Source organism: Phaseolus vulgaris, chromosome 8 (assembly GCF_000499845.2).
Source record: "Phaseolus vulgaris cultivar G19833 chromosome 8, P. vulgaris v2.0, whole genome shotgun sequence".
Taxonomy (NCBI): Eukaryota; Viridiplantae; Streptophyta; class Magnoliopsida; order Fabales; family Fabaceae; genus Phaseolus; species Phaseolus vulgaris.
In genome coordinates, this window is record NC_023752.2 from 8,814,226 (window position 1) to 8,840,070 (window position 25,845).

At 32.7% G+C, this 25,845-nt stretch overlaps 2 protein-coding genes across 6 annotated transcripts in view; both read left to right on the forward strand.

The window, feature by feature from the left end:
* LOC137823903 (protein LURP-one-related 15-like) overlaps positions 1–25,845 on the forward strand; it is a 52,293-nt gene that overhangs the window by 15,675 nt on the left and 10,773 nt on the right. The window contains exons 1-3 of one of the 5 annotated variants that reach the window (XR_011083179.1): positions 6,365–6,563; positions 6,714–6,961; positions 7,068–7,313. The exons of 1 other annotated variant lie outside the window; for it this stretch is intronic. Coding sequence is in view for 1 of the 4 variants with exons in the window: in XM_068629228.1 (XP_068485329.1) it covers positions 7,068–7,250 (183 nt within the window). In the remaining 3 variants the exon portion in view is untranslated. Of the gene's footprint in view, positions 1–6,364; positions 6,564–6,713; positions 6,962–7,067; positions 7,314–25,845 lie in introns of those variants that run through there. 3 more of the 5 variants (XR_011083180.1, XR_011083181.1, XM_068629228.1) reach the window with 3 other exon arrangements.
* On the forward strand, positions 9,316–14,544 carry LOC137826308 (uncharacterized). The gene is made up of 8 exons (XM_068632235.1): positions 9,316–9,321; positions 9,736–9,762; positions 9,920–10,029; positions 10,920–10,994; positions 12,424–12,539; positions 12,637–12,686; positions 13,403–13,510; positions 13,641–14,544. The coding sequence occupies exons 1-8, from the start codon at positions 9,316–9,318 to the stop codon at positions 13,722–13,724; spliced, it is 576 nt and encodes a 191-aa protein (XP_068488336.1). The 3' UTR covers positions 13,725–14,544.

Below are 25,845 nucleotides of genomic sequence, written 5' to 3' on the forward strand. Positions count from 1 at the left end.
TCTAAAAAATAATTGTGAAGGTAAAAATGACATTATTATACTGAAGTTTGTGACGGTTATTAATAATCGTTATATTAATAACCGCTATATTATTAAGTTTGTTTAATGGTTATAATTTTATGTCGAACTAGTATGTTGTTAATAATAGTGATAAATAATAATAATTATACTTCTCTATGAGCATTAAATTGTTTAAACATTGTGTTTTATAAAGAAAACGTTGACAAACTATTGATTAAGGAAATAATTTTTAGATATTAGTAGTAATAAATAATGTAGAGATAAATTTTATAAATTTTATAAAATTATACAAATTATATACATGTTGTATTGGTTTAGTTTTTTTTATCAGTAAAAAAAAAAATATCAATCATTTAAGGGGTGATCTAAACCGTATATATATCAACTGCTCTATTCAAGAGAAAGACCCAATAACCTTGTCAAAATCAGCAAATTCAATAACCTTGTCAAAATCAGCAAATTCAAAACCAGCGAAAGTGCCTAAAAAACAATACCTTCAATCCTTCATACACAACCAAAAACTAACATAGACTTTAAATTGACAGCAAAAAAGTCAACATATCAAGACACCAATTAGAAAAAAAAAAAAACAAGCAGAAACATATTAAGAAGTAATCTAAGACCAAACCTTTAATTGAGCCAAAAAAAGATTTCAGAATGATTAATCGCTCTGCCCTTAAAAATTGTGATTATTCTTGTGCCTTCAAATCTCGCCAATGATTGCAACCCAAACGTCGTTTACATACCCTAGAACATTACATAAGATAAAGTGTAAGAAATATGAACCAAAATCAATATGATCTACCGACGTCATCCCAAGCCAAGCATAACACTGATTCCAAACTACCCATCTATTCTGCATTCAAAAAACAAGTGCCTTGTAGTCTCAACTTCTTCCCGGCACAAACAACACGAGGAACAATAAACTGTAACCCCACGCCTAACTAGATTGGTCTTAGAAGCAATCTAATTACCCAACACCCTCCAAGCAATAAAGAGAAGCAGAAGGTAACGCTTTAATCTTCCAAAAACCTTCAAACAAGGGCGAACCTTCACTGATGCAAGACTTCCTTAAAATACTGTAGGTCAAACTGATTGAGTATCCCAAATTCGCGTCATCCTTCCACACCCAACTAACTTCCTTACCTAAGACAAGACGCGATCCTTGAAGATCCTGCATAAGCTGAAATTCTTGAGCCTTTTCCCAATAGAACAAGCCTCTCCTACACTTAAGAATCCAATTCCAAGAGTCAGAGGCCCACTCCCCAAAAAAATTCAAGCAAGCGTCATTGCAAATGCTTAAGTAGCACACTCTTGCAAACCTACTCTTCAAAGCTTCAGAACCCAACCACACATCATCCCAAAACAAAATATTATTTCCATTACCAAGTGTCCACTCAAGGCAACCCTCAAAATTACTTCCACACTGCTCCATCTTCCAAATCCCCTTCAGATTTCTCCACCATAGAGACTCATAATAAGAACTCTTATTCTCTTTCAGACTCCTTCAATCGCCGTATTTGATTCAATAACCTCTTTCCAAAGCCTCCTATGTCAGAACCCAAACGCCAAATCCATTTCCCCAACAACACCACATTGAATAACTGTAGATCCAAAATACTAAGACCACCAGCTTCCCGAGGCTCATAGACCTTTTTCCAAGAAACCTAAGCAATCAATCTTCTTCTCAGCCGAACCTCAACCCCACAGAAAATTCATCTGTAATTTCACAATTTCCTTCAACATCGAAGAAGACAACTTAAACAAAGAAACGTAAAACAATGGAATGAAAGAAAGAACAGACTTAATCAAACAAATTCTCCCTGCCAGAGACAGGAATCTACCTTTCCAGATACCCAACCTGCTTTTAATCCTTTCTAACACGCCGACCTAAAAACACACTTCTCTTATGACAACCCCCCATGAGCAACTCCAAATACTTAAAAGGAGTATTCATCACGTCACAATTGAGTAACACAACAAAACGTTGGATCTCAAACATATCCACTCCCAACCCACCAATCCTACTTTTCAAGAAGTTAACCTTAAAGCCAGATGCTAAATCAAAGCAATTCAACATTACTTTAATAGTGAACACGCTTTTAGTATTGGCTTCACAAAACAACAAAGAGTCATCACTAAATTGAAGCATATTTACATTTACCTTCTTAATCTCAATCTCCAAACTTTCAACCAAGTTCAACTCGACTGCTTCCTTTGACACCCCTGCCAAACTTTCAACCACAATAAGAAAAAAAAAGCGCAAGAGGATCACCTTCACAAAGACCCTTCTGTGGATGGAATTCCTTAGTTGGACTTCCATTTATTGACATCGAAGGAGAAGAAGATTCCAACCAGGCTTTCATCCATATAATCCATTTTTCACAAAAATCCAACCTACCTAACATGTAAAAGATAAACTCCTAACTAACAAAGTCATACACTTTTATGTGTTTATTATTTTTAATTTTTATAAATGTATTTACATAAGAAAGTGTTTATTTTTTTTATTTTTGTAAATGTATTTACATTTTCTTTTATTATTATGTGTTTACTGTTTGTACATTTTTTTGTATTATTTATTTACTGTTTTTACATTTTTTGTATTATTTATTTACTGTTTTTACATTTTTCATTATTGAACATAATTTTTAAAATATATAAATTATTCAAAATATTAATAATATTAATTATTTTATTACTATTATAATTATTAATATAATTATATATATACAATATACAATATATAATTTAAATATTAGATAAATTTATTTAATAATTTAAAAATATTTAATGATTTTATTAATAACAACATATAATTATAAATAAATAAAAAATATAATATCAACAAAACATATATAATTATATAAAATAAAAAAATGTATATAATAATAAATATTATTTTCATAAATTTTAATATATTTAATAAATTTAAATTTAACACAAAATTGTTTTATTACAAAATAACAATAATTATGAATATTATATATTAGAAAAAATAATTAACTCAAATCTAAAAAAAAACTATACCATAATCTATTATTAAAAAAAAATTAATAACAAGGATAAATTTGTAAATTTACATTTTATTTCTTTAAAATAACTTCTAAATTATCTCATAAGTATGGCATCATTCAGAAATTTCAATAAATCATTCTCACAAATTAAGTTATATATCACTTCTCAATCCAAACAACCTCACACATCCTTTTTAATCATCTTTAATTCAATCCCTCCCCTACCCTCTCCACAAATCCCCACCTCAATTCAACAACATTTTTTTTCTTTCATCCTTATTAATCTGGTCAAGAATGTTGTGTTTGAATTTTATTTCATCGTTATTAATTTTCTTCATTTTTTATGTTTTTTTCTCATTCTTTCTTATCACTTACGTATACTTAGTGACATAATCAACCTAGGCAAATTCTTCCTGCACCATATCAATTTTAACCTCCACCATATCAATTTTTTAAATTTCCAAAACTATCCTCCTGCACCATATCAATTTTAACTTCCACCACATCAATTTTTTAAATTTCCAAAACTATCCTCCTGCACCATATCAATTTTAACCTCCACCATATCAATTTTTTAAATTTCCAAAACTATCCTCCTGCACCATATCAATTTTAACTTCCACCACATCAATTTTTTAAATTTCCAAAACTACCCTCCTGCACCATATAAATTTTAACCTTCACCATATCAATTTTTTAAATTTCCAAAACTACCCTTATTCCAAATTAAAAAATCCAAAATAATAATTATAATTGAGAAATAGAAAAATACATGGTGGAAAAAAATTATGAACACAAAACTAAGAATACATTCTCGATAAAAAATTTCAGAATTCAAAAATATGTTCCAAAAATTGAAATCCAAAATATTTCAAATAAAAGTTTCAAAAATAATTTTTCTATTTTTGTGTAAGGTTATTTTCATTATTTAGAAGGGATATTTTTGTCTTTTAGAGTGATTGGATGCATATGGTGGAGTGAGAAATATAATGTCATAACGATGATTGGTGACGTTATTACCTGGAGTGACTGAAAATACCAAATGTGTACGTGGTTGAAGTGTAGATCACAAAACCAATATCCTCTTAGGTCAAGTCTTTTCCGCGTTTTCTTCTTTTCCACGTCAAAAATCATAATTTTGAGAAAATTATATATTTATCTCCAATACTAAATTATAAGATTGAAAAATTAATTTTTTTTTGAAAGCTTAATAAACTACTAGAAAAATCTTTCAAAATGTTTAAAATATACGAACTAAATCCGTATAAGTAAATATTTTAAATTATTTAAAGTATATGATTAAATTGTTTAAATCGTTTAGAATTATTTTAGTTAAAGATGCGTAATTGATGTTCTTTATTTTTTTGTCATAATTTTATTTATATTTAATTTCTCATTCATGCATATATTAAGCAAACTTTAAATTAATTATTTATGGAGAATAATGGCGGCTTCAATGTCGTGGTCAATTCTAATGTGGATTACGTTGATTTTGGCTTAATCCAAGTCCCACATCAGTGGGTTTATAGTTTGAGAAAAAGGTTTGAGGGTTATAAATTAAACTCTCCTTCTTTACTGTTATATATCTTAATTTGTAATATTTTCTTCCATAATAATAAAAGTGAGCTGTTTTTGCTCGGAGATTAGGCTAAATTGGCCGAACTCCGTTAACCATTTTTTGGTGTGTTTAATTGGCGGTGGAAATATTTGATGACAGAGGACATTTTGGCATGTGACAAGGAGAGATCTTGAACTCTTTTTTTCAGCAAGCCTTGTACAAATTTTGTTCAGCAGCACCCTCGAGACTATGACCATTACATTGGGAAACGTCTTTGCCTTCCAAAGTTACTTGAAAACTTCAATTTGAGGACCCCTACCAGTCTTAACTAGACACTCGCAGAACTCAATGTAAAGCAGCCAGTAGATGTACAACAAAAATGTTGAGAGACTCAAATTTCCAGGTTCATGGTATTCCAATAGACGGACCAAAAGTGTAGATGACAAAACCAATAACCTCTTAAGTCAAGTCTTCTCCGCGTTTTCTTCTTTTCTACGTCCAGTGTTAAAAATTTAGATTATTGTTTCAAATTTACAAAAGCATAATTTTGAGAATTATAGGAAAAAATTATATATTTATCTCCATTATTAAATTATAAGATTGAAAATTTAAGAAATTGTTTGAAATCTTAATAAACTACTAGAAAAATATTTAAAACTGTTTAAAATATACGGACTAAATCTGTATAAGTAAATATTTTAAAGAGTATATGATTAAATTGTTTAAATCGTTTAGAATTATTTTAGTTAAATACGCAATTGATGTTGTTATAATTTTATTTATATTTAATTTCAATTTCATGCATATATTGAGCAAACATTAAATTAATTATATTAAATTTTGAATATCCGACTGAACTGTTAGAAAAAATTATTTTTCATTTGTTAAAATGCACACATTAAATCTAACTTTAGTTTTGATGAAAAAAAAAACTTAAACCATTTATTTTATTCTTTCTATATGCATTTTTTATCAGTAAATAAATTTCTATATATAAAAAAATAGTGGAAAGAGGTACTCAAATCCTTATATATAAATTAACAAAAACAAGATTAATCCTGTGTTGTAGTGGGAGATTCGTACAAAACTTGGTAGGGATGCAGCAGCAAAATATAAGAGTTAGGGTGGATGGGTTAGATGCATTTGCTTTTATTGTGCAATTTCAAATTTCAGCTAGTAAAAATGCAGTTATTCTAACATTCTACACTCTCAATTGATTGATCTTTTGTGCTATGTCTGGGTCAGACACTAATATAAGGAGTTAGAAATATTTTTTTATTTAATTTATTTATTGTCGATAAAAAAAATTAATCTGTGTTAGGTATTCCAGCTACGAATAATTCAACCTTATTCCTCTCTCCATGCAGACCACCCATGTGATACAATCAAAATTCTCTTAACCCATACAAACAACACATCATCCCATACTTTGGCATTTATCAGAAAACCTCCAGCTATCATGGATGGTAGCTACTTTCTTCTGCATACTTTTAGCTGATAGAAAAAAAAAACTTTCTTCTGCAGACTCCAATATTGTCTCAATGTGCATACAAATTAATTGTGGTAGGGCATTTTTTATTGTTGTGTTGTGAGTTATATGTGACCACTTAATGCTGCCAAGTTCTTGACTTAGTCATTTGATAGATACCACACTTGCAATTGGGATTAGTATTGGTAAACTTGAATAATTTGGTTTATATATGGCTCTACAAATTGCCATATACAGCACATAAATAAAGACAGTTTGGTTCCACAAAACACCTTCCTCTCCAACTCTCCAATGGCAAATCAAGTCTTCCTACTGTGCTCCTCACTCTGTCACTCTACAGATTAATACTGAGGAAGGAGCCACTTACAATGAAAAGGATGATCGTCTCTTTTATACTGACAATAGTTTTTTCACAATTCACAACCGTCGTGTCTTATATGATGATGAAGAAAACCCCATCGTCACTCTATACAGTAAGGTGGTTCCTCATGCATCAACTATACCCATTCTCCAATTAATTAGCTTTATTACTTTAATATTCGCCAACCTACAAAAATAATCTCTGCTTAAATTTTTCATTCTAGCCACTTACCTAACCAGGATGTTATTATTCTTAATTTTTATGCAGACTGTGTCGTTGCATGGGAAATGCAAAGTTTTCAGGGGTGCAAGCACTCATTCATCTGAATTGCTATTTTCGGTGGAGAAAATCAAGAAATCACCTGGGATTACTAAATTAAACGTGTTCCTCGCCGCAAACAACCAAGAAAAAAAGAAGAAGAAGTGACTTTAGAGTGATCATTTTTGGAGATAAAAGGTCGTGCACTGTTTATGCCGGTGAATCTCCTAACATCGTAGCCAAAGTATGAGTACTGAGTTAGTATATCTTTTTATTTATATTGGTAATTCTTTGTTTTTTTATAAGAAGTAGAATTTAAATATATTATGATAATTATATATGCATGTTTGTTTCTTTATGTAGATACAGAATAATGGTGGCTTCAATGTGGTGGTCGATCCCAATGTAGACTATGCATTCATAGTGGTGCTACTTATGATTGTTAATGACATGGATTGTTCTGATGAGCCCATGAATAGTATGAATAATACTGCTTCTGCCATGCGAATGATTACATCTTTATCCTCGCTTGGATCAGGCGAGTAAATAAATATATTGTATAAGAAAATATAATTAAATGTGAGGAAATAAATTTGGAGTCCTCCCTAATGTACTTATTGATGACTTTTTACGGCAAGTGCACCGTGAATAATTGTTCCTAAAGACGAATATCGATCCCACAAGAAACCGTGAATTATCAAGTACAATAATTACTAAATATAAAAACAGAACAATTAAATTAAAAGAGTTTTGAATTAATTGTGTTGGCACTGATTAATGAGAAAACAGACAAAGAATTAGTTGTTTCAATTGAAAAAATAAGGATTAGTTTCATCTCTCTCAAGTATTTTTATTAGCATGTCAATATTAAGTTCTTTGATTGAAATTGATGCCCGTATAAAAATCATTTATATCGATTCCTCGCATATAAAATCCTTAAGAATGTCCCCTAACTATCGATCTCTCGCATAATTATAAGAACAACTACTTAGAACGAAGCTCATTTAATAGCAATTAACATTTCAATCTGGCACACTAACGTTGAGCCTCTAGCCCTCTATTTATCCTAGTTTTCTAGGGTTAGGTTGTTTCCTATGTCGCGCTAATGGGATAAATGATAAAACATAAAAAAGGCTCTTTTCTTTCATCTTTTTCCATTCTGGGACCTTCTATCTTTATCTTTTTAGCTCAAATCATTCATCTTTAACCCAAATCTCCAATCTTCCTTAGAAATCTGCAATTAACACCAAACTTGGGAATAAAATACTCTTATTCAAATAAAGATCATAAAAAATGTAAAAAGGTATAAATTCATAAATTAGGGATTATTTTATATGTAAGTTAGCAATAAATTCTCACAAGTGTCTATATTTTAATATGAAATATTACTGAAATTAGACAATTATCACTTATACAATAGATGTTTGTTGTTGTATTATGTTGTATATGACTATTTCTATTACCTTTTATTATATCAATATATATAATATTTTAGATTTTCAGTTCTAATTAATAAATAACAAAGTTAATGGTACCTTATAACAGATCGGAAATGTGTGGTACAAGTTTTTTTTTTTTTTACCTTATATCTTGTAATAACAAAACCCAATTGACACAATTTTGTACGTAAAAAAAAAACATTCATGGGTAGGAAAAACTTATTATAAAGTTAGTCATATATATCATTAATTAGTCATAGGTGTTGACATTTATTTATTTATTTTTATTTTATTTTATTTTTTATTGGAAAAGAATATAATAAATAAATAAAGAAATACTTCAGGGTATCCCAACCATGATAGTTGAATCGAGATACAAGTAGTGTATTGGATATATGATTTTCTAAATCGTGTATCGTTTCGTATGGTGAATCATAAGATTCATAAACATTTAAAAATGTAACATATAACTAAATATATAAGATAGGTAGAAATGAAAAGATGCAATTAATAACAAAACAACCTCATATTTTATTTTGAGTGTTGTATATATATATATATATATATATATATATATATATATATATATATATATATATATATATATATATACCACACAATTTCAGCAACACAACATCAAAAAACAATGTGGTTGTTGCATAAGATTCCTATAACCAAGCATGACTATATGCTACTAAACAAATTTTATATTATAGTCATTCAAAAAATAAGTGTTGTTGTTGTTGCTACATAATTACTGTTGGTTGTTGCTTCTACTTGTGCATACTAAACAACCTCAAACAAAAAAATATTATATCCTAATCATTCATATTTCATCATCTTCCTCTCCAACATCTACATCACTCAAGTCATCTTTATCTTCTATTAAAACTTCTTCTTGAAAGTTTTCAATTTCTTCCTCATCTTCTACTATGGATTTTCTATTTTTATTGATCTTGGTATTTAAATTTCTAGGACCTATATTAGCAAAAGAAAAACAAATAAATTTGAATTAGTTATAGTTAGATGAACTTTCATTTCAAATTATAGTTCTAAATAAAAATAATTACCTTTCTTCCTTTTCTTGCTTGGAGCTCCCTCTTCAACATCAAAACCCTCATGTATATCCATCCAACACTACAAAAAAATGTGTAAAAAGTGGCGGTTTTAATATGGCGGTTATTAATAACCGCCACAAATTTCAGTATAATACGTCATTTCATTAACCGCCACAATTATCTTTCAAATTATGTCATTTTTAACTGTCATAATTTTCCTTCAGAATTGAAATTGCTTTATTCCTTTATTCCTATATTCACATTTTTTATTTAAAAATCCTTCAGTTTTTCAATTGAAAATAATTTTTTTTTTTGAAAACTTAAGAAAATAATTTTTTTTTTGAATTTCAGGAAACCAGAGTGAACCTAACTCCTAACTCTTCACTCTCGTCTCTCTCTGCCTCACGAACCCTAACTCTTCACTCTCGCCTCTCTCTGCCTCACGAACCCTAGCGCTCTCTGCCTACTCACGAACCCTACCGCTCTCGGCCCCCACACGAACCCTAGCGCTCTCGGCCTCCACACGAACCCTAGCGCTTTCTACACGGAACCGATTTGAAGGTAATTAAATGCTCGCACGTTCTCTTATCAATGTCGACCATCAACTTCATTCATGTTTTGGATGTGCTTGCTTCGTAGATTTTTTTTTGAATGTTTCGTGCTTTGTTTGATGTTTTGAATGTTTCGTTCTATTTGTGTATCCGCATCTTTTTACTAGGTAGCTAAAGAGCAATTGAAGCAAGTTATCACAGAGGCGGCAGGGGAGAAAGAGTTTCCTGACTCGAGTTCTGATTTTCGAGCAATTGAAGCAAGTTATCACAGAGGCAGGTGAGAGAATTCTAAAACTCATTTTAAGTTCTAAGAAAATGCAATATCTCTTTCAAATGCAAAATCAGAGCAACCTAAAATTCCAAGGTATAATTCTGTGCTTGTATTCTTTGCTGGTAACTGGTGTTGTATGATGCACCTTCGACAGTGTGTGAATTGGATAAAAGAATCGTCATGACTAATATCTGCTGGTATCTCTAATTTTGTTAAAGCTTTTTTAAATTGTTCCTGCAACTTTTCAGTTAGGGTTTAAGTTTGATATTGTTTTTAGAGACTTTATTGTATATGTGAAATTCAGAATATAATAGTTCTTATAGGAATTGAGAAGAGACATGACTTTTTAACTTAGATAAAAAGGATATACAATTTATAACTGGTAAATTGATATATAATGGAAAGAATAAATAGATGATTAACGTTTTTTAATTTATCTTTATATTGGTACAAACTAAGATTTGAAACATGCATCATCATTAATGAAGAAGCCAACAATAGAATTTAGTAAAGGAGTTTGATGTATGCCACTTCATCAACATTTGTAACTCGAAACAAACGAAATTCTGATTATATATATTGGCATGATAAACGATGGAGTCTTTTTGACAGTTCAAATCTGTGTAAAAGGCCAAAGTTGTTTAATATAATATTCCCACACTAAACTGCACTTATTTAATCCAATATGGATATTTATCTCATACACAAGTCCTTTTTTATTGTTATATAAAAAACAGAAAACTTAACATTGTCTTTAGACATACTTATATAAAAAAAACATTATTTAGAACCATGATTAGTCATATTGACAGGGTAATGCAGTGCATTCCTTATACTTATGGTAGTTTGTCATTGTTAACTCTAGTTTTTTATATGCTGCTTTGTCCTTTACATAGGTTTTATGCATTCAAGGCTTCCTTACGTGTCCCAAGCACGCTGAGCGCATCATTCTTCTTGTTGAGATGTTGCAGGTAACATGAATGTCAGCTCCTCCTGTGGTTTCTATGGTCATATAATTTATAGTCTGCATGTGTTCTGTCTGGTTGTGATTGTACTTCCAGTTTCCCCAAACAAGACAATAGGTTGCCTAGAGTATGCTTCCTCAAACAACCTTGCAAACTGTACTGACTGAAAATATCTAATTATATGATGGAAACATGGGATCTTATTAGAAAGAATAAGGGTTCTCCCTCAAATATAGTGCCCAATTTGTAGACCTTTGACAGTTTGAGCTCCAATGGCCAAAGGCTCCAATGAACTTTAAGAGTAGCTTGTAAATAAGCCTCCTTTGGTTGGTGCATAAATTGGCTTACTAAACTCAACTTTATGTTTGGATCAATTGGAGTACTAACTGGCTTGCAGGTTATCTTCCATATTTCTTTAAGTCAATAATAAATATTTAGGTCTTCCTTATCTCAATTTTTGTGGCAAGGCATTGACTTAGGATTTATTGCTTCTTTTTGCATCCCCAATTACTATAATATCATTAACATACATCAGTAATATTGTTTCTCCCCTTGAAACTGAAATGTTTGAAAATCCTTCAGTTTTTCACTTGAAAAATGATTTTTTTTTTAAAACTTAAGAAAATAATTTTTAAAGAAGTCAAGTCAAGGGATTTTATTAAGTCCTTAATCATGACTAAAAGATTATATAAAAGTGTGTTTATATTTTAATTTTTTTAGTTTTCTATTTAATTCTCATTTCTCAAAAATTTAAAATCATTGTTTTAATGTGCTGAGATTATTTTTAAGAATTCAGTTTTCACAACTCTTTTTAGAATTCAGTTTTCACTATGATGCCCATAACTTGTCCCTCTTGATGCTTTGGTGATGGTGACTATGCTCTCCTGATTGAGTGACTATTCTGATTTGCTATATTCTGTGGGAATATAGCAACGTGGGAAGCTTATGAAGGTACTACTAGGATTATAATATTTTAAGCACCAAAAAAATAGCTAAGTTTTGTTTACAGAATAACTTTTTTTGAGTCAGTACAGTGTTCTGAAATTGATAGAGCGATACACAAAGCAATAAACAATCCTCACAATTTTAAGATGCAATTTTGAACTTCTAAATTTTAGGACAACTACATATCCTCTGCTATTGTTGTCGGATTGGTTTTCAATGACTTGGAAGGTTGTGACATACATACCCTGGAAAATGAATTTTGACATGTTATGCTATGATGTCTGATTATAAACTGTTTATAAACAAAGGCTAATGAGTAATGACATCCCTATTGAGTTACATTTATTTGCATAAATAATCTTCTCTGTATACCTTATAGTTTCAGTTCCAATGTGTAATAGTTTTATATGGGCCAAACTGTATAGATCCTTTCTATGGTCCAATACAATATTCTGGTCCCTCACTTCAACATTTTATGTTCTATTTGCAGTTGCAACTACATTCATTATGATGTGACTTCATCATTCCCCCACCTTGGGCATTCAGGCATAGTTGAAGCTGCACGAGAGCTTTTTATGCAGATTGAAGGAAATCCTGAAAGGCTTGGTAAGAAATACTTTAGGTTTTTTAAACTTTTTTTCTTTTTATTAAGAAGAAATGGTACAGATCTGTACCACTTGATTAAGAAGGCAGTTTCAATTAGGAAGCATCTGGAGAGGAACAGAAAGACTAGCTCCTACCTATTTGGAAGTAGTAAGTGCCTTCAAACCCCACACCTATTTGTTGCACTGATCACCATTTTGATTAATGATTGCTTTGATTTGAATTGATCTGCTAGTACATGCTTGCAGCAATTGATTATGCTAGTACATGCTTGCAGCAATTGATTATTAAAACACTGTTTGAAGATTATTATAGTATTATTATAGTCAAAACTTGTGTTTGAAACATCAATACTGACCTAAAGTTGAGAAAAATATCATAAAGCCAGCAGAGATTTGAACAACTCTACGACTTCCAACACGGGCATGAAAGAATCTTGTAAGGTAAAGATGATTTAGGTTTCGAAGCTTCATTAAGTTCGTAAAGTTGTGCTTTATGACTGCAAGATCATGATGATGCAGAGTAACTGTATGAGTTGGAAAAAGAAGCAGAGTAACAGTACTTATGGTAGTTTGTCATTTCTTCCAGATTCTATGGATTATAATGTACATTTGAATATTTATTGATTTATTTAAGTTGGATGTCACTTGTTTGGAATATTCTTACCCTACTCTTTTAATACAAGCTATCAATATAGTGTTTAAGGTGATTATTGTATTTTATGCACTAATCTGAATCATTTTGTGAATCAGGACTTCTTTGGATTAATTAGGAGTCATAACAAGGACAAGAATTGCTCTTGTGGCAGCATCCATAAGAAGTACATTAAATTAATTAGAATGGAAGAATGATTTTGGTGTTTATAGGGAGAGACCATGCAAGCTGCCAATGCCAAGAAGCCATGCACAACTACAAGTAAAGCAACAAAACCAAAGTCAAGCCCACTCAAGGATCCTCAAAATGTTGCTGCCAAGGTTTGCTTAATTACTTCAAACCTAAGTTAAATTATGTATGTCGCATATATGTTCCATGTTTTGATTGCAAATTAAGAAAACTTAAATATAAGCTCAATGCTGATAGAATGTTTGTACGAGTGTATCACAGAACAGAAGAGAGAGAATAAGTGAGCGACTTAAGACACTCCAAGAACTGGTCCCTAACGGCTCCAAGGTAGATTTTTCAAACTAGTTTGAAATGCTGCATTCTTTTGCATTTCCTTTGCAACAATATCTAGGATTATGATTTAATTCCATTGATGGATTATTATTGTTATGATGAATGACAGTTAATGAACATAAAATTTCTCTATTACTATTATAATACTAACAATAATTAATATTTATTTTTAATTTTAATTCCAATTCTTTGCTATATTTTAAAGTATTTTTGAAAGATTATTTTTTAAAGTGACTAATTTATCCTTTAAATTTTTTTTTATTTGTTTCAATTTATTCCTTATAACAAATTAGTTTGCAGGTCCACTGGCCTTTGAAAATGAGGAATACAATGGGAGCTTACCTAATTTGAAATTGAAACGACAAAGGTTGAGTATGCATACATGTCTAGACCCTTACCTGTTACCTGAATTAGATATATTAATATATAACACTGATTTCATTTGCTATGTAGTTATTCCATCTACAACTTTCTTTGTTGCAAGCTTCACTTTCCTCCTATTTTAAATAATTAATTTGTCACATGTTATTTTTTCTTTCTCTCTTTTCTAAAATAATTCATTTATTTTTTAAAATTTGAAAATTAACTCTAAACATATTTTAATTAATTTCAGGCATCGGATGATGGAAGTCGTACTTCATCACTGAACCAGAATATTATTGGATCAAGTGGAGGCAACAAGACAAATTAGAATTAGGACTATGACATTAGTTGTAATATATTCAAATAAAATTTACATTTTGACAATTTAATTTAATTGTTTTTTGGATTAGTTTGACATTATAAACTTTGTTATCTTAATGAATGAATAAAATCATTTCTTATTATTATATTTATCAATTTGAATTATATTATGAGGTGTAATTTTATTATAAAATTAATTTATCTTATAATTTAATTATATTATGAAATTTAATTGCGTACTGAAATTTAATTATAATATAAAATTAAATAATATTATGAAATCAAATTATAAAACGAAATTAAATTAATTATTATAAATATTAAAATTTAAATTAAATTCATATTATATCGTATTAAGTGGCGGTTAAAACTGCCACTATTTACGTTAGAATTGGTGTACCCAGTTTTAAAATTACGACATTTATAACTGACGTCAATTACACGCTTAAAACCGCCACTTTATACAATGCGTAATATGGCGTCTGCTACAACGGTTCTTAATTGACCGCCACATTAAACTTTGTGGCGGCAAGAATTCTGGCGGTATGCGGTACCGCCACAGACGTATAATGCGGCGGTTAAAAACGCCAGTTTTTACGAAAATAACCGCCGCATTATACACGTTTTTTTGTAGTGCAAGAGGAATCAATAGGTAAACACAGATTTTCTTTTACAGTGATCCATTCATCATCCGATTCAATATCTGACAAACATTTGGGATCATAAGTTTCCCCATTCTCTTTTCTACTTTTTTGTCTCATCTCAAGTTGAAGATTGTACTTCACATACACAAAAGCATTTAATCTTTGTTGTTCCAATATATTTCTTCTCTTAGTATGCATTTGGTCAAATGTGCTCCAATTCCTTTCACATCCTATTGCACTACATGTGAGGCTCAAAATTTTCATGGCTACCTTTTATAACTCTTTACCTTCTCTCTCATAACTCTCCCACCAAAGAGTTGTCAAAACAAAAATGTATTCAACTATAATGTAATTAAAGGTTTATAAATCATATAAGAATTGTAATGAGTAATTTAATTACCGGGTTGTTTCATATTTCTAGTATCTATTTCCATGTCCATTCCAAAAAGCCATTTAGCTCCCTTAAACTTCTCAAGTTGTTGATCTATTGCAACTCTTGTTCTTGCATCTAAAACCATTCTTTGAAATGTCTCATATAAACCAACCAATACCTCACTATCCGAATTGAAATTTTTTTCATAGTTATATCTAACACAATAAAAAAAATAAGTTAATGAGAGCAAAGAATATACGGTTACTTAGTAGGATAAATTTAGAAGTAATTTAGCTTACCTAGGATTGAGGTAATAGGCAGCTGCATGGAGAGGCCTATGTAAATGTAAATTCCACCTAGTGTCAATAATTTTCCAAACTTTTTTATATCTTGTTTCTTGCTTTTGAAAATTTTCAGCAATTTTCTCTTTAGCTCTGTCCATTGCTTCAAAAATATATGCCATGACTAGTTTTGCATCACCATCTACCAGCCTCAACACTTTTACAAGTGGATTTACACATTTAAGGCAATGTGTGATAGATCTCCAAAATCTTCCATCACTTAACACTAGATTCATGACTTGTTTGGCCTTATTTTTTGTAGCATGTGCATTAGTAGCCCATTCCTGAAGCAAACATTGATCTGAGATCATTTTTGTGTTTCTTAATACAATTTAATGTAAGATAAGCAGTAGCAAAACGTGTGACAGCTGGTCTTGCTAATTCCTTTCCATTAGAATGCTTCCTATACAAATTAAGAACCCATGTGTGCCTATATATGTAAGTGGTAACTTTCTTTGCATTGCCAATGGTATTGTAAAATACCGGAAGCTTTCCAATATCCTCAAGAATTAGATTAAGACAATGAGTTGCACACAGGGACCAAAATAATTTGGTTCTTTTTTCCATTAACATTATTCCAACTGTCCAATAATTCTTACATTTTTTCCCATCCTTTATCACATCACTAGTGTTAATGGATTTCAAAAAAACAGTACCACTTGGACTGTTAACAAGAAAATTAGTGAGTGATCTTCCTTTTCCATCAATCCAACCAACACACTACAAAAAATCATATATGTAGTGGCGGTTTTAATATGGCAGTTATTAAAAACTGTCACAATTATCTGTATAATACAATAGTTTAATAACCGCCATAATTCTCCTTCATGTCATTTTGAACCGCCACAATTCTCTTTCAAAATATAATTCTTTCGCGTTTGTTTTCTCTACACTAATACGCAAACCCTCCCTCCCTTCACCAAAACCCTATCACCGCAAACTCTCACTCAGATAGATCCTCACTCTCCGCAAACCCTCTCGATCTCACCCTTCACACAGAACCCTCTGATTATCGCAAACTCTCCTTCACACAAAACCTAACACTTCTCATTATTGTCGTTGTGTTGGAGTAACGTTATAGCTGATTAATAGCTGATTAATAGGGAGTAGTTTTCTGTTTGTTTAAAGTAGCGATTTTGTAGGAGCTAATTCTGTGATTTCTGTTTTGTAAAGGCTTTATTATAGCCGTAGTTATGTTTCAATAAAATATATCAGTTTCCTTTATTTGGTATTAGAGCAGTAAAGAAGCTGAAAGAATAAATACATTGAGTGTTTGAGAGGAAAAACACTGAGCAGATGGCAAGTGATTCAGGAAGCTTTGTTGCACCATGTGTTCCTAAATTCGATGGAGACTACGACCATTGGAGTTTGGTCATGGAAAATCTACTACGTTCCAAGGAATATTGGAGTGTTATTCAATCTGGTTTTGAGGAACCAAAGGGAGACGAAGCACTCAACGCAACCCAGCAAAAGACAATCGACGAAGCAAGGCTCAAAGATCTCAAAGCAAAGAATGATCTCTTTCAATCCATTGATAAGAGTATTCTGAAAACCATTATTCAAAAGGATACTACCAAGCAATTGTGGGATTCAATGGAACTCAAGTATCAAGGAAATGCTAGAGTAAAGCGAGCCCAGCTACAACGGCTTCGCAGAATTTTCGAAACCTTAGATATGAAAGCAGGAGAAGGTGTCTCTGAGTATTTTACAAGAGTCATGTCTACTGCTAATGACGTGAGGAATTGAGAAGAAGATATGCCGGACGTTAAAATTGTTGAGAAAATACTTCGAAGTCTCACCGAAAAATTCAACTTCGTAGTTTGCTCAATCCAAGGACATTGACAAATTAACAGTCGATGAATTACAAGCATCTTTGCTTGTACATGAACAAAAAGTGATCGATAAGAGGAGTGAAGAGTAGGTCCTACAGGTGGAGAATGTACAAAAGTATGGACAAGGAAGAGGCAGATGGCCATCTCAGAGAGGAAGAGGTTATTCTAGAGGACAGGGAAGAGGTAGATCTTTTGTGAACCGGTCTGCCATCAACTGTTTTCGATGTGGAAAGCAAGGACATTACCAATTTGAATGTCCGGGCTTAGAAAAAGAAGTTGTCAACTATGCTGAATTTGGCGAGGAGGAAGAACTGTTTTTCATGGCATATACAAAGAAAGGTATTGTTGAAGGCGAAGGCTTTTGGTTTCTCGATTCCGGGTGCTCAAATCATATGACAGGAGACAAAACATGGTTCGTTGAGCTTGACGAAAGTTTCAAACACACTGTCAGGTTGGGAAATAACTCAAAATTGGCAGTTGAGGGAAGAGGAAATGTCAGATTTGAAGTTGAAGGTATGACGCAAACAGTGACAAATGTCTACTATGTCCCAAATCTCACCAACAACTTGCTAAGCATAGGGCAGCTACAGGAGAAGCACTTGGTGATCTTAATCAAAGAAGGAACCTGCAAAATCTATCATCAACAAAGGGGTCTGATAATGAACACACAAATGACAGCAAACCGCATGTTCCTAATGTTAGAATATATGGCCTTAAACGAGAGGGGGGGTGAATTGTTTAAGAAGAATTTTTGAAAACTTTTAAGCTTAGAATGAAAATACTTCAGAAGAACCTTGATTGAGAATTCAGTTTTTCCAAAACAAACAGCAAAAGCACAAAGCTGGAAAAACAATCGGTTGTTTTAACGAAACAATCGATTGTTTATACCAGTTCCAAAATATCAAACTGAATTAAAGAGATAGGGTTAGAGAAATTGTACACAGTTGTTTATACTGGTTCACTCCAAGCAAGAGCTACGTCCAGTCTTCTCAGAAACCCTGAGGATATCCACTAAGCAATCACCACTTGATCACTTACACCACAACCAAGAGAATGACCTTTAACACCTCAAGAAACACACTCTCCTTGGCCAACACTAAGATTGCTGATCTTGAACACCTCAAGAACACACAGCCAATCTCAGCAACACACACAAACGAATTGTTCAGCAGTTTACACAGATTACACTTGTTACAGACGAATATCTTAAATCAATACAAGTAGAATCCCTATTCAGCACCTTGATCAATCTCTCAACTCTTTAGCAATCTCAGAATACTTTGAAAAACTCTTCTTAGATCAAAACTATGTTTCAAGATTCTTAATATATCAAAACTGTATTTTAGAATATATCTAAGAATATAGTTTGTTATCAAATCTTAACAAACTCTTAATTGCATTTAAAATAGATTGGTCAAAGCATTTAATGACTGGAGCGTATTCAGTTAAAGCATTTAAAGCTCAGTCAAAGAAAACAGTTTTTCTGTTATGGTTTTAAAACAAACAATCGATTGTTTCCTCGAATCAATCGGTTGTTTTGTTACTTAACAAAAACACCATTCAAAAACAGTTTTCAAACTTTCTCAAAACACCTAAGTGTAAACCATCGGTTGTTTCGACAAAACAATCGGTTGTTTCAACTTAGTTTGAAAAACATTTTGCTTTGTTAAAATTGAGATGCTAATTGCTTTGAGATTTAATCTAAGTGTTGATTACAACATTGAACTACCTCAGAACAAGGCTAAAACCAGCACAGAGCATCAAGCAAAGCATAGGTTTCATCATCCTTCAAAGGATTTGGATTCTTCAAAACATTGAACACCACTTGGTTCAACAATCTCCCCCTATTTGATGAAGACAAATGCCTGGTGCTTGTATTGTACTGATTAAATCTGAAGCAGTTCCTGCAGAGAAAGCAATCATACTATCCAAAGCTTCTTACAGCAGCAAGTTGGATTTCACTCATTAAGCATAATAATCAATCGGTTGTTTACACGAAACAATCGGTTGTTTCTATCAGCAGCAGCAGAAAGCAATTTTAAATTCAGAGATTTAAACATTTTATGCATATAAGACATAGATATACAAGAACTAATAATTCTCCCCCTATTTGTCTTCACAAATAGACTTTAACATGTATTAAAAATAGATTTAAGAGAGATTATTAAGATCAAGAATACCTAACTCATTTCTCAAGAAGAAAAACCTCTCTTTTGGCAAAGGCTTTGTGAAGATGTCAGCTAGCTGCAGTTTGGTCTCCACAAACTTCACTTCACAGTTCCCATTTTGCACATGATCTCTGATGAAATGTTGTCTTATCTCAATATGTTTTGTCCTTGAGTGCTGAATTTGATTTTTGGTAAGATTTATTGCACTTGTGTTATCACACATCAAAGGAACTTTGCTGATTTGTAAACCGAAATCTGCAAGTTGTTGCTTGAGCCATAGGATCTGTGCATAGCAGCTACCTGCAGCTATATATTCTGCCTCAGCAGTAGAAAGAGCAACACATGCTTGCTTCTTGCTATGCCATGAGATTAGGCTTGAGCCAAGAAGGTGACAAGTGCCACTTGTGCTTTTTCTATCTAGCTTGCAACCTGCAAAATCTGAATCTGAATAACCAATTAAATGTATTGGAGAATGAGAAGGATACCATAGTCCTACAGAAGATGTTCCTTTAAGATACTTCAAAATCCTTTTTGCAGCTTTGAAGTGTGACTCCTTAGGATTTGCTTGATATCTTGCACATAGACACACCGCAAACATGATGTCCGGTCTACTTGCTGTGAGATAAAGCAATGATCCAATCAAACCTCTATATTTTGTTTGATCTATACTCTTTCCAGCAGCATCTGCATCCATATAGCAGCTTGATGGCATTGGAGTGCTTGCCTCTTTGCAATTCTCCATGTCAAACTTTTTGAGAATTTCCTTGCAATACTTTGATTGACTTAGGAAGATCCCATCCTTTGTTTGTTTAACCTGCAATCCAAGAAAGAAAGATAGTTCTCCCATCATAGACATTTCAAACTCACCTTTCATTGCAGCCACAAATTCTTCACATAGCCTATCTTGTGTAGCACCAACGATGATGTCATCAACATAGATTTGCACAAGAATAATTTCTGCATTAGACTTTTTTATGAAGAGAGTCTTGTCTACCATTCCTCTTTCATAACCATGAGATAGCAGAAAGTTGCTAAGCCTCTCATACCACTGCCTTGGAGCTTGTTTCAGACCATACAAAGCTTTCTTCAACTTGAAGACATGATTATGAAGCTTGTGATCTTCAAAACCCGGTGGTTGATCTACATAGACTTCCTCATTGATGTAGCCATTCAAGAAGGCACTCTTTACATCCATTTGGAAGATTTTGAAGCCACTCATACATGCAAAAGCCAGCAGCAGCCTCACAGCCTCTAATCTAGCCACAGGAGCAAAGGTTTCACCATAGTCTATGCCCTCTTCTTGATTGTAGCCTTTGGCAACTAGCCTTGCTTTGTTTCTAGTGACCACTCCATCCTCATCTAGCTTATTCCTGAAAACCCATTTTGAACCAATAATATTCATTTCATTAGTTTTAGGGACAAGAAACCATACCTCATTTCTTTCAAATTGGTTTAGCTCTTCATGCATAGCCTCAACCCATTTCTCATCCTTGAGAGCTTCTTCAAATGACTTTGGTTCAATTTGAGAAACAAAAGTTGTGTGCCTGCAGAAGTTTGAGATGGAGCTACGTGTGGAGACACCTTCCTTTATCTGCCCTATGATGTTATCCACTGACAGATCTCTAGGAATCCTCCACTCTTTGGGCAGCTCACTCTGTTGCAGAATTTCAATCGGTTGTTTCTGCGAATCAACCGGTTGTTTTTCTGCACAGATATCTAGCTTCTCCAAACTGATGCTCTGTTCGTCTTCCTCAGCACTGATCTTTGGGTTCTCACTGATTCTGCGATCTACCTCATCAAAGACTACATGTACTGATTCTTCTACAGTCATCAATCTTTTGTTGTAGACTCTATATGCATGGCTTGTGAGAGAATAACCAATGAAAATGCCAAGGTCAGCTTTTTCATCAAACTTTCCCAAGCTTTCCTTTCCATTGTTGAGAACAAAACAGCTACAACCAAATACTTTGAGGTGACTGATGTTAGGCTTCCTTCCATTGAACAGCTCATATGGGGTTTTCTTCAAGATGGGCCTTATAAGCATCCTATTCATCACATAGCAAGAGGTGTTCACTGCATCTGCCCAAAAATACTTAGGAAGTGATGATTCACTAAGCATTGTCCTTGCAACCTCTTCAAGAGATATGTTCTTCCTCTCTACAACTCCATTCTGCTGTGGTGTTCTTGGAGCAGAGAAATTGTGTAGGATTCCCAACTTCTCACAAAACTTTGCAAACTTCTCATTTTGGAATTCTCCTCCATGGTCACTTCTTATGGAGCCAATGTTGCTCTTCTTTGTGTTTTGAAGCCTTCTTGCTAGCTTTTTGAATGCAGCAAAGGCATCACTCTTTGATTCCAAGAACAAAGTCCAAGTGTACCTAGAGAAATCATCAACAATAACAAGAGCATAATAATTTCCACCAAGACTCATAGATCTAGAGGGTCCAAAGACATCCATGTGAAGGAGTTCAAGAGGTCTCAATGAAGAGACAAGATTTTTGGTTTTAAAAGAACTCTTCACTTGTTTCCCCTTTTGGCAAGCCTGAAACAAGCACCGAGGGCCTGGTTTAGCAAAATCGAGAGCTATTTCAAGAATGAAGGATTTGATAAAAGTAATTATGATCACACCTTGTTCTTGAAGAGAATTGGAAGAAAATTATTGTTGGTCTGCCTCTACGTTGATGATTTGATTTACACAGGAGATGATGAGAATATGTGCAAATATTTCAAGTTATCAATGCAACAGGAGTTTGAGATGACAGACTTAGGAAAAATGAAGTTCTTCCTTGGAGTTGAGGTTTATCAAAACGAAGGAGGAATTCATTTGTGCCAAAAGAAGTATGCTAAGGAAGTTTTGGAAAGGTTGAATATGTCGGATTGTAATGCAGTAAAGAATCCGATAGTCCCTGACACCTTCTTGCCAAAGTCAGGCGGTAAAAGTATCGAAGCAACATTGTACAAACAACTAGTAGGATGCTTAATGTACCTCACGGTAACTCGTCCCGATTTAATGTTTGTGGTTTGTTTGATTTCACGTTATATGGTTGATCCCAGAGAAGAACATATGTTGATTGCTAAAAGGGTACTGAGATATTTAAAAGGTACATTAGATGTTGGAGTTTATTACAAATGGAGTAAGGATGTAAATCTGTTGGGATACACAGACAGTGATTATGCACGAGATATTGACGACAGGAAGAGCACTTCAGGCTATGTTTTCTTTCTAAATGGAGTAGCAATATGTTGGAGTTCAAGGAAGCAGGGAATTGTAACACTGTCATCTACAGAAGCTGAATATGTGGCTACCACTGCAAGTGCATGTCATGGAGTTTGGCTTACGGGAATTCTGAAGGAGCTAGGTGTTCTAAGCAGCGAGTGTATCGATATCATGTGTGAAAGTAGTTCAGCAATAAAATTGTCCAAGAATCCAGTTATGCATTGAAGGACAAAACATATTGATGTCAGGTACCATTACTTGCGTAATTTGTCAACTAATGGGACTGTGAGGTTAGTGTTTTGTGGAACTGAAGATCAAGTAGCATACATAATGACTAAACCAATTAAGGTAGATCAATTTGTGAAATTCATAAGCATGCTTGGAGTTCGACGACTTGAGTAAACTGATATTGTTTCAGCATACTTCAATTTACGGGGAAGAATTTTTTGGAGTAACGTTATAATAGCTGATTAATAGGGAGTAGTTTTCTGTTTGTTTAAAGTAACTATTTTGTAGGAGCTAATTCTGTGATTTCTGTTTTATAAAGACTTTATAATAGTCGTTGTTATGTTTCAATAAAATATGTCAGTTTCCTTTACGTTGGTTGTGTCCACCATTGCCGTCGGCTTGATCGACGCCCTCCTCTTAACGATTTCTTTCCATGACCCCTCACTGTCAGCCATCACTGGTTCATCCACGTCCTTCATTCCTTACATCAAAGACAACATTGAGAGGGAACTTTCTTTCACTGATTTTTTTAATGACTCTCCTTTCCCAGACTCCCTAACCCTATCTTTTCTGAGACTTTTATTTCTCAAACCCTCTCATTTTGTCACTCACTCACGGTCATTCTTGAATTCACGATCTCATGTTCATTCTTACATTTGCACTCACAATTCTACTTATTATACAATTCGACTTCTAATCAGAATGGGGAACTCCCCTTTTGTGTTCTTCGGTGCTTCAATACCACTTTCGAGTTATTGGTAAGTTTAATAAAAAGAATATAATTTAGGGGTTCGGATTTTTTGTTTAAAATTTGATTTAGGGCTTTGGATTTGTTTAAAAAATTTGTAACAGATAAATATTGTTTTGCAGATCTTTTTTGGTGGTGGAGTTCTTCCATGGTTCTTGTCAAAATAATTTACAACAAATATTCCCAAAATAGGTTTTCTGCGTAATACAAATAAAATATGATATAAATAGAAATAAAGTTAACTAAATCAAATCTGTATCAGATCTCCTGAAATATATCTGTAATATATTTACATGTGATTTTTTGTGTCTTCGAAATGCTTTTTCAGGATGGAAAGTACGTAAGGATGTGCATTTGTGTGAGACTATGGGGACACATAGTATAAGTGTCATCTTTTTGCCCGGATTTGTTTGCTAAACCACAACAGAACTATTTGTTGTGTTGAGTGGCAATTTGTTGATGTTGTGTGTGTGGGAGAGAATGAGTCCTTACATACTATAGGATCTGCAGTTTAAAACAACTTTATATTTTCTTTTAGGTTTAATTGTGAATGCAGCATGTAGAAGATCACCATTTATATTCATTAAACTACATTCATTGGGGAGCTCCAAAATTGTGGTATGGAGTCCCTGGAAAAGATGCCTGCAAATTGGAAAAGGCTATGAGAAAGCATTTACCAGAACTTTTTGAAGAACAACCCGACTTGCTTCATAAGCTGGTGAGTAAAAGTTTTTCTATCACTTGACAAACATCATTTGATATTCTTGTTTGTTTTATATGCTCGAGAGGTGACAAAAGAATTAAAATTATTACGTTCTCATTTGGTGGAGTTCCATGTTTTACATCTCCATTTTACCTACCTGTCCATATTTCTATTATTAAAGAGGTAACTAGTGATGTTGGATGATCTTGTTTATTTCCTTTGACGTATATTTATCTGCTGCTTGTATTTCTAACTTGTTGCAGATCACTCAGCTTTCTCCTTCTATCCTTAAGTCTAAAGGAGTACCAGTTTATAGGTGTGTCCAAAACCCTAGGGACTTTGTTCTGACATTTCCTCTAGCCTACCACTCTGGGTTCAACTGCGGTTTCAATTATGTTGAGGCTGTTAATGTATCTCCTGTTGACTGGCTGTCGCATGGGCATATTTCTAAAATGTTAGTTAACATTTTTTGTATAGGCACTGATAAAATGCAAATTTCTTTCAGAAGGACACCGATTTAAAATAAAATACATATAGATCAATTTTTAATTTGATTATACTTAGAACAAGTATGAGAAAGCATGATATTAATATATATTTCTTTCATCATGTAAACTAATTTAGTAAAAAGTTACATTAAGTACCTTCCTCACTAAAGATTATGAATGTTTTGAAGTATTGTAACAGAAATTATAGTGAGCGTGAGAAACAAGAATAGTAGCTATTATATGTAACCAATTGAAGAAACAAGGTGGGGTAAGGGAATAGGTAGGTGGTGATGTAGCTTGGTAAGTCTAATTTTGACACGTTGCTTACAATATAAATTCCCAATTTAATTGTTCTAGGGAGACAATATTGATTTCATTTCTATTGATCTCTTCTACTCCTAAGATTATTAAAGTGAATTGATTTCCCCTTCTGACTATTATATTAAATTTAGTATTGATAGTGTTCTAGTTGGATGTCCTCATACTGCCTCATAGAGACTATCATGGTAACTCCCGGAAGGCTTTTTAAAACTTTTATTGTTATAGAATAAACTCTTAGTGCAAATATATTATTATCATTGTTGCTCTTAAAAGTGGGAAAAAAAGTTGAAAGATTTTTTGGTCTTAAAAATATATTACTATCATTAGTTTATGTTCTATACTTATAATTTGGTTAATTTTTTTTTATATTTCTCATAGGTACTTGT

Excerpts from the sequence above, each read along its gene's own strand:
- LOC137826308 (XM_068632235.1), top strand. Across the intron at positions 9,763-9,919 it reads TACACGGAACCGATTTGAAG|GTAGCTAAAGAGCAATTGAA; the intron begins GTAATTAAATGC and ends TCTTTTTACTAG. Across the intron at positions 12,540-12,636 it reads AGGAAATCCTGAAAGGCTTG|GAAGCATCTGGAGAGGAACA; the intron begins GTAAGAAATACT and ends AGTTTCAATTAG.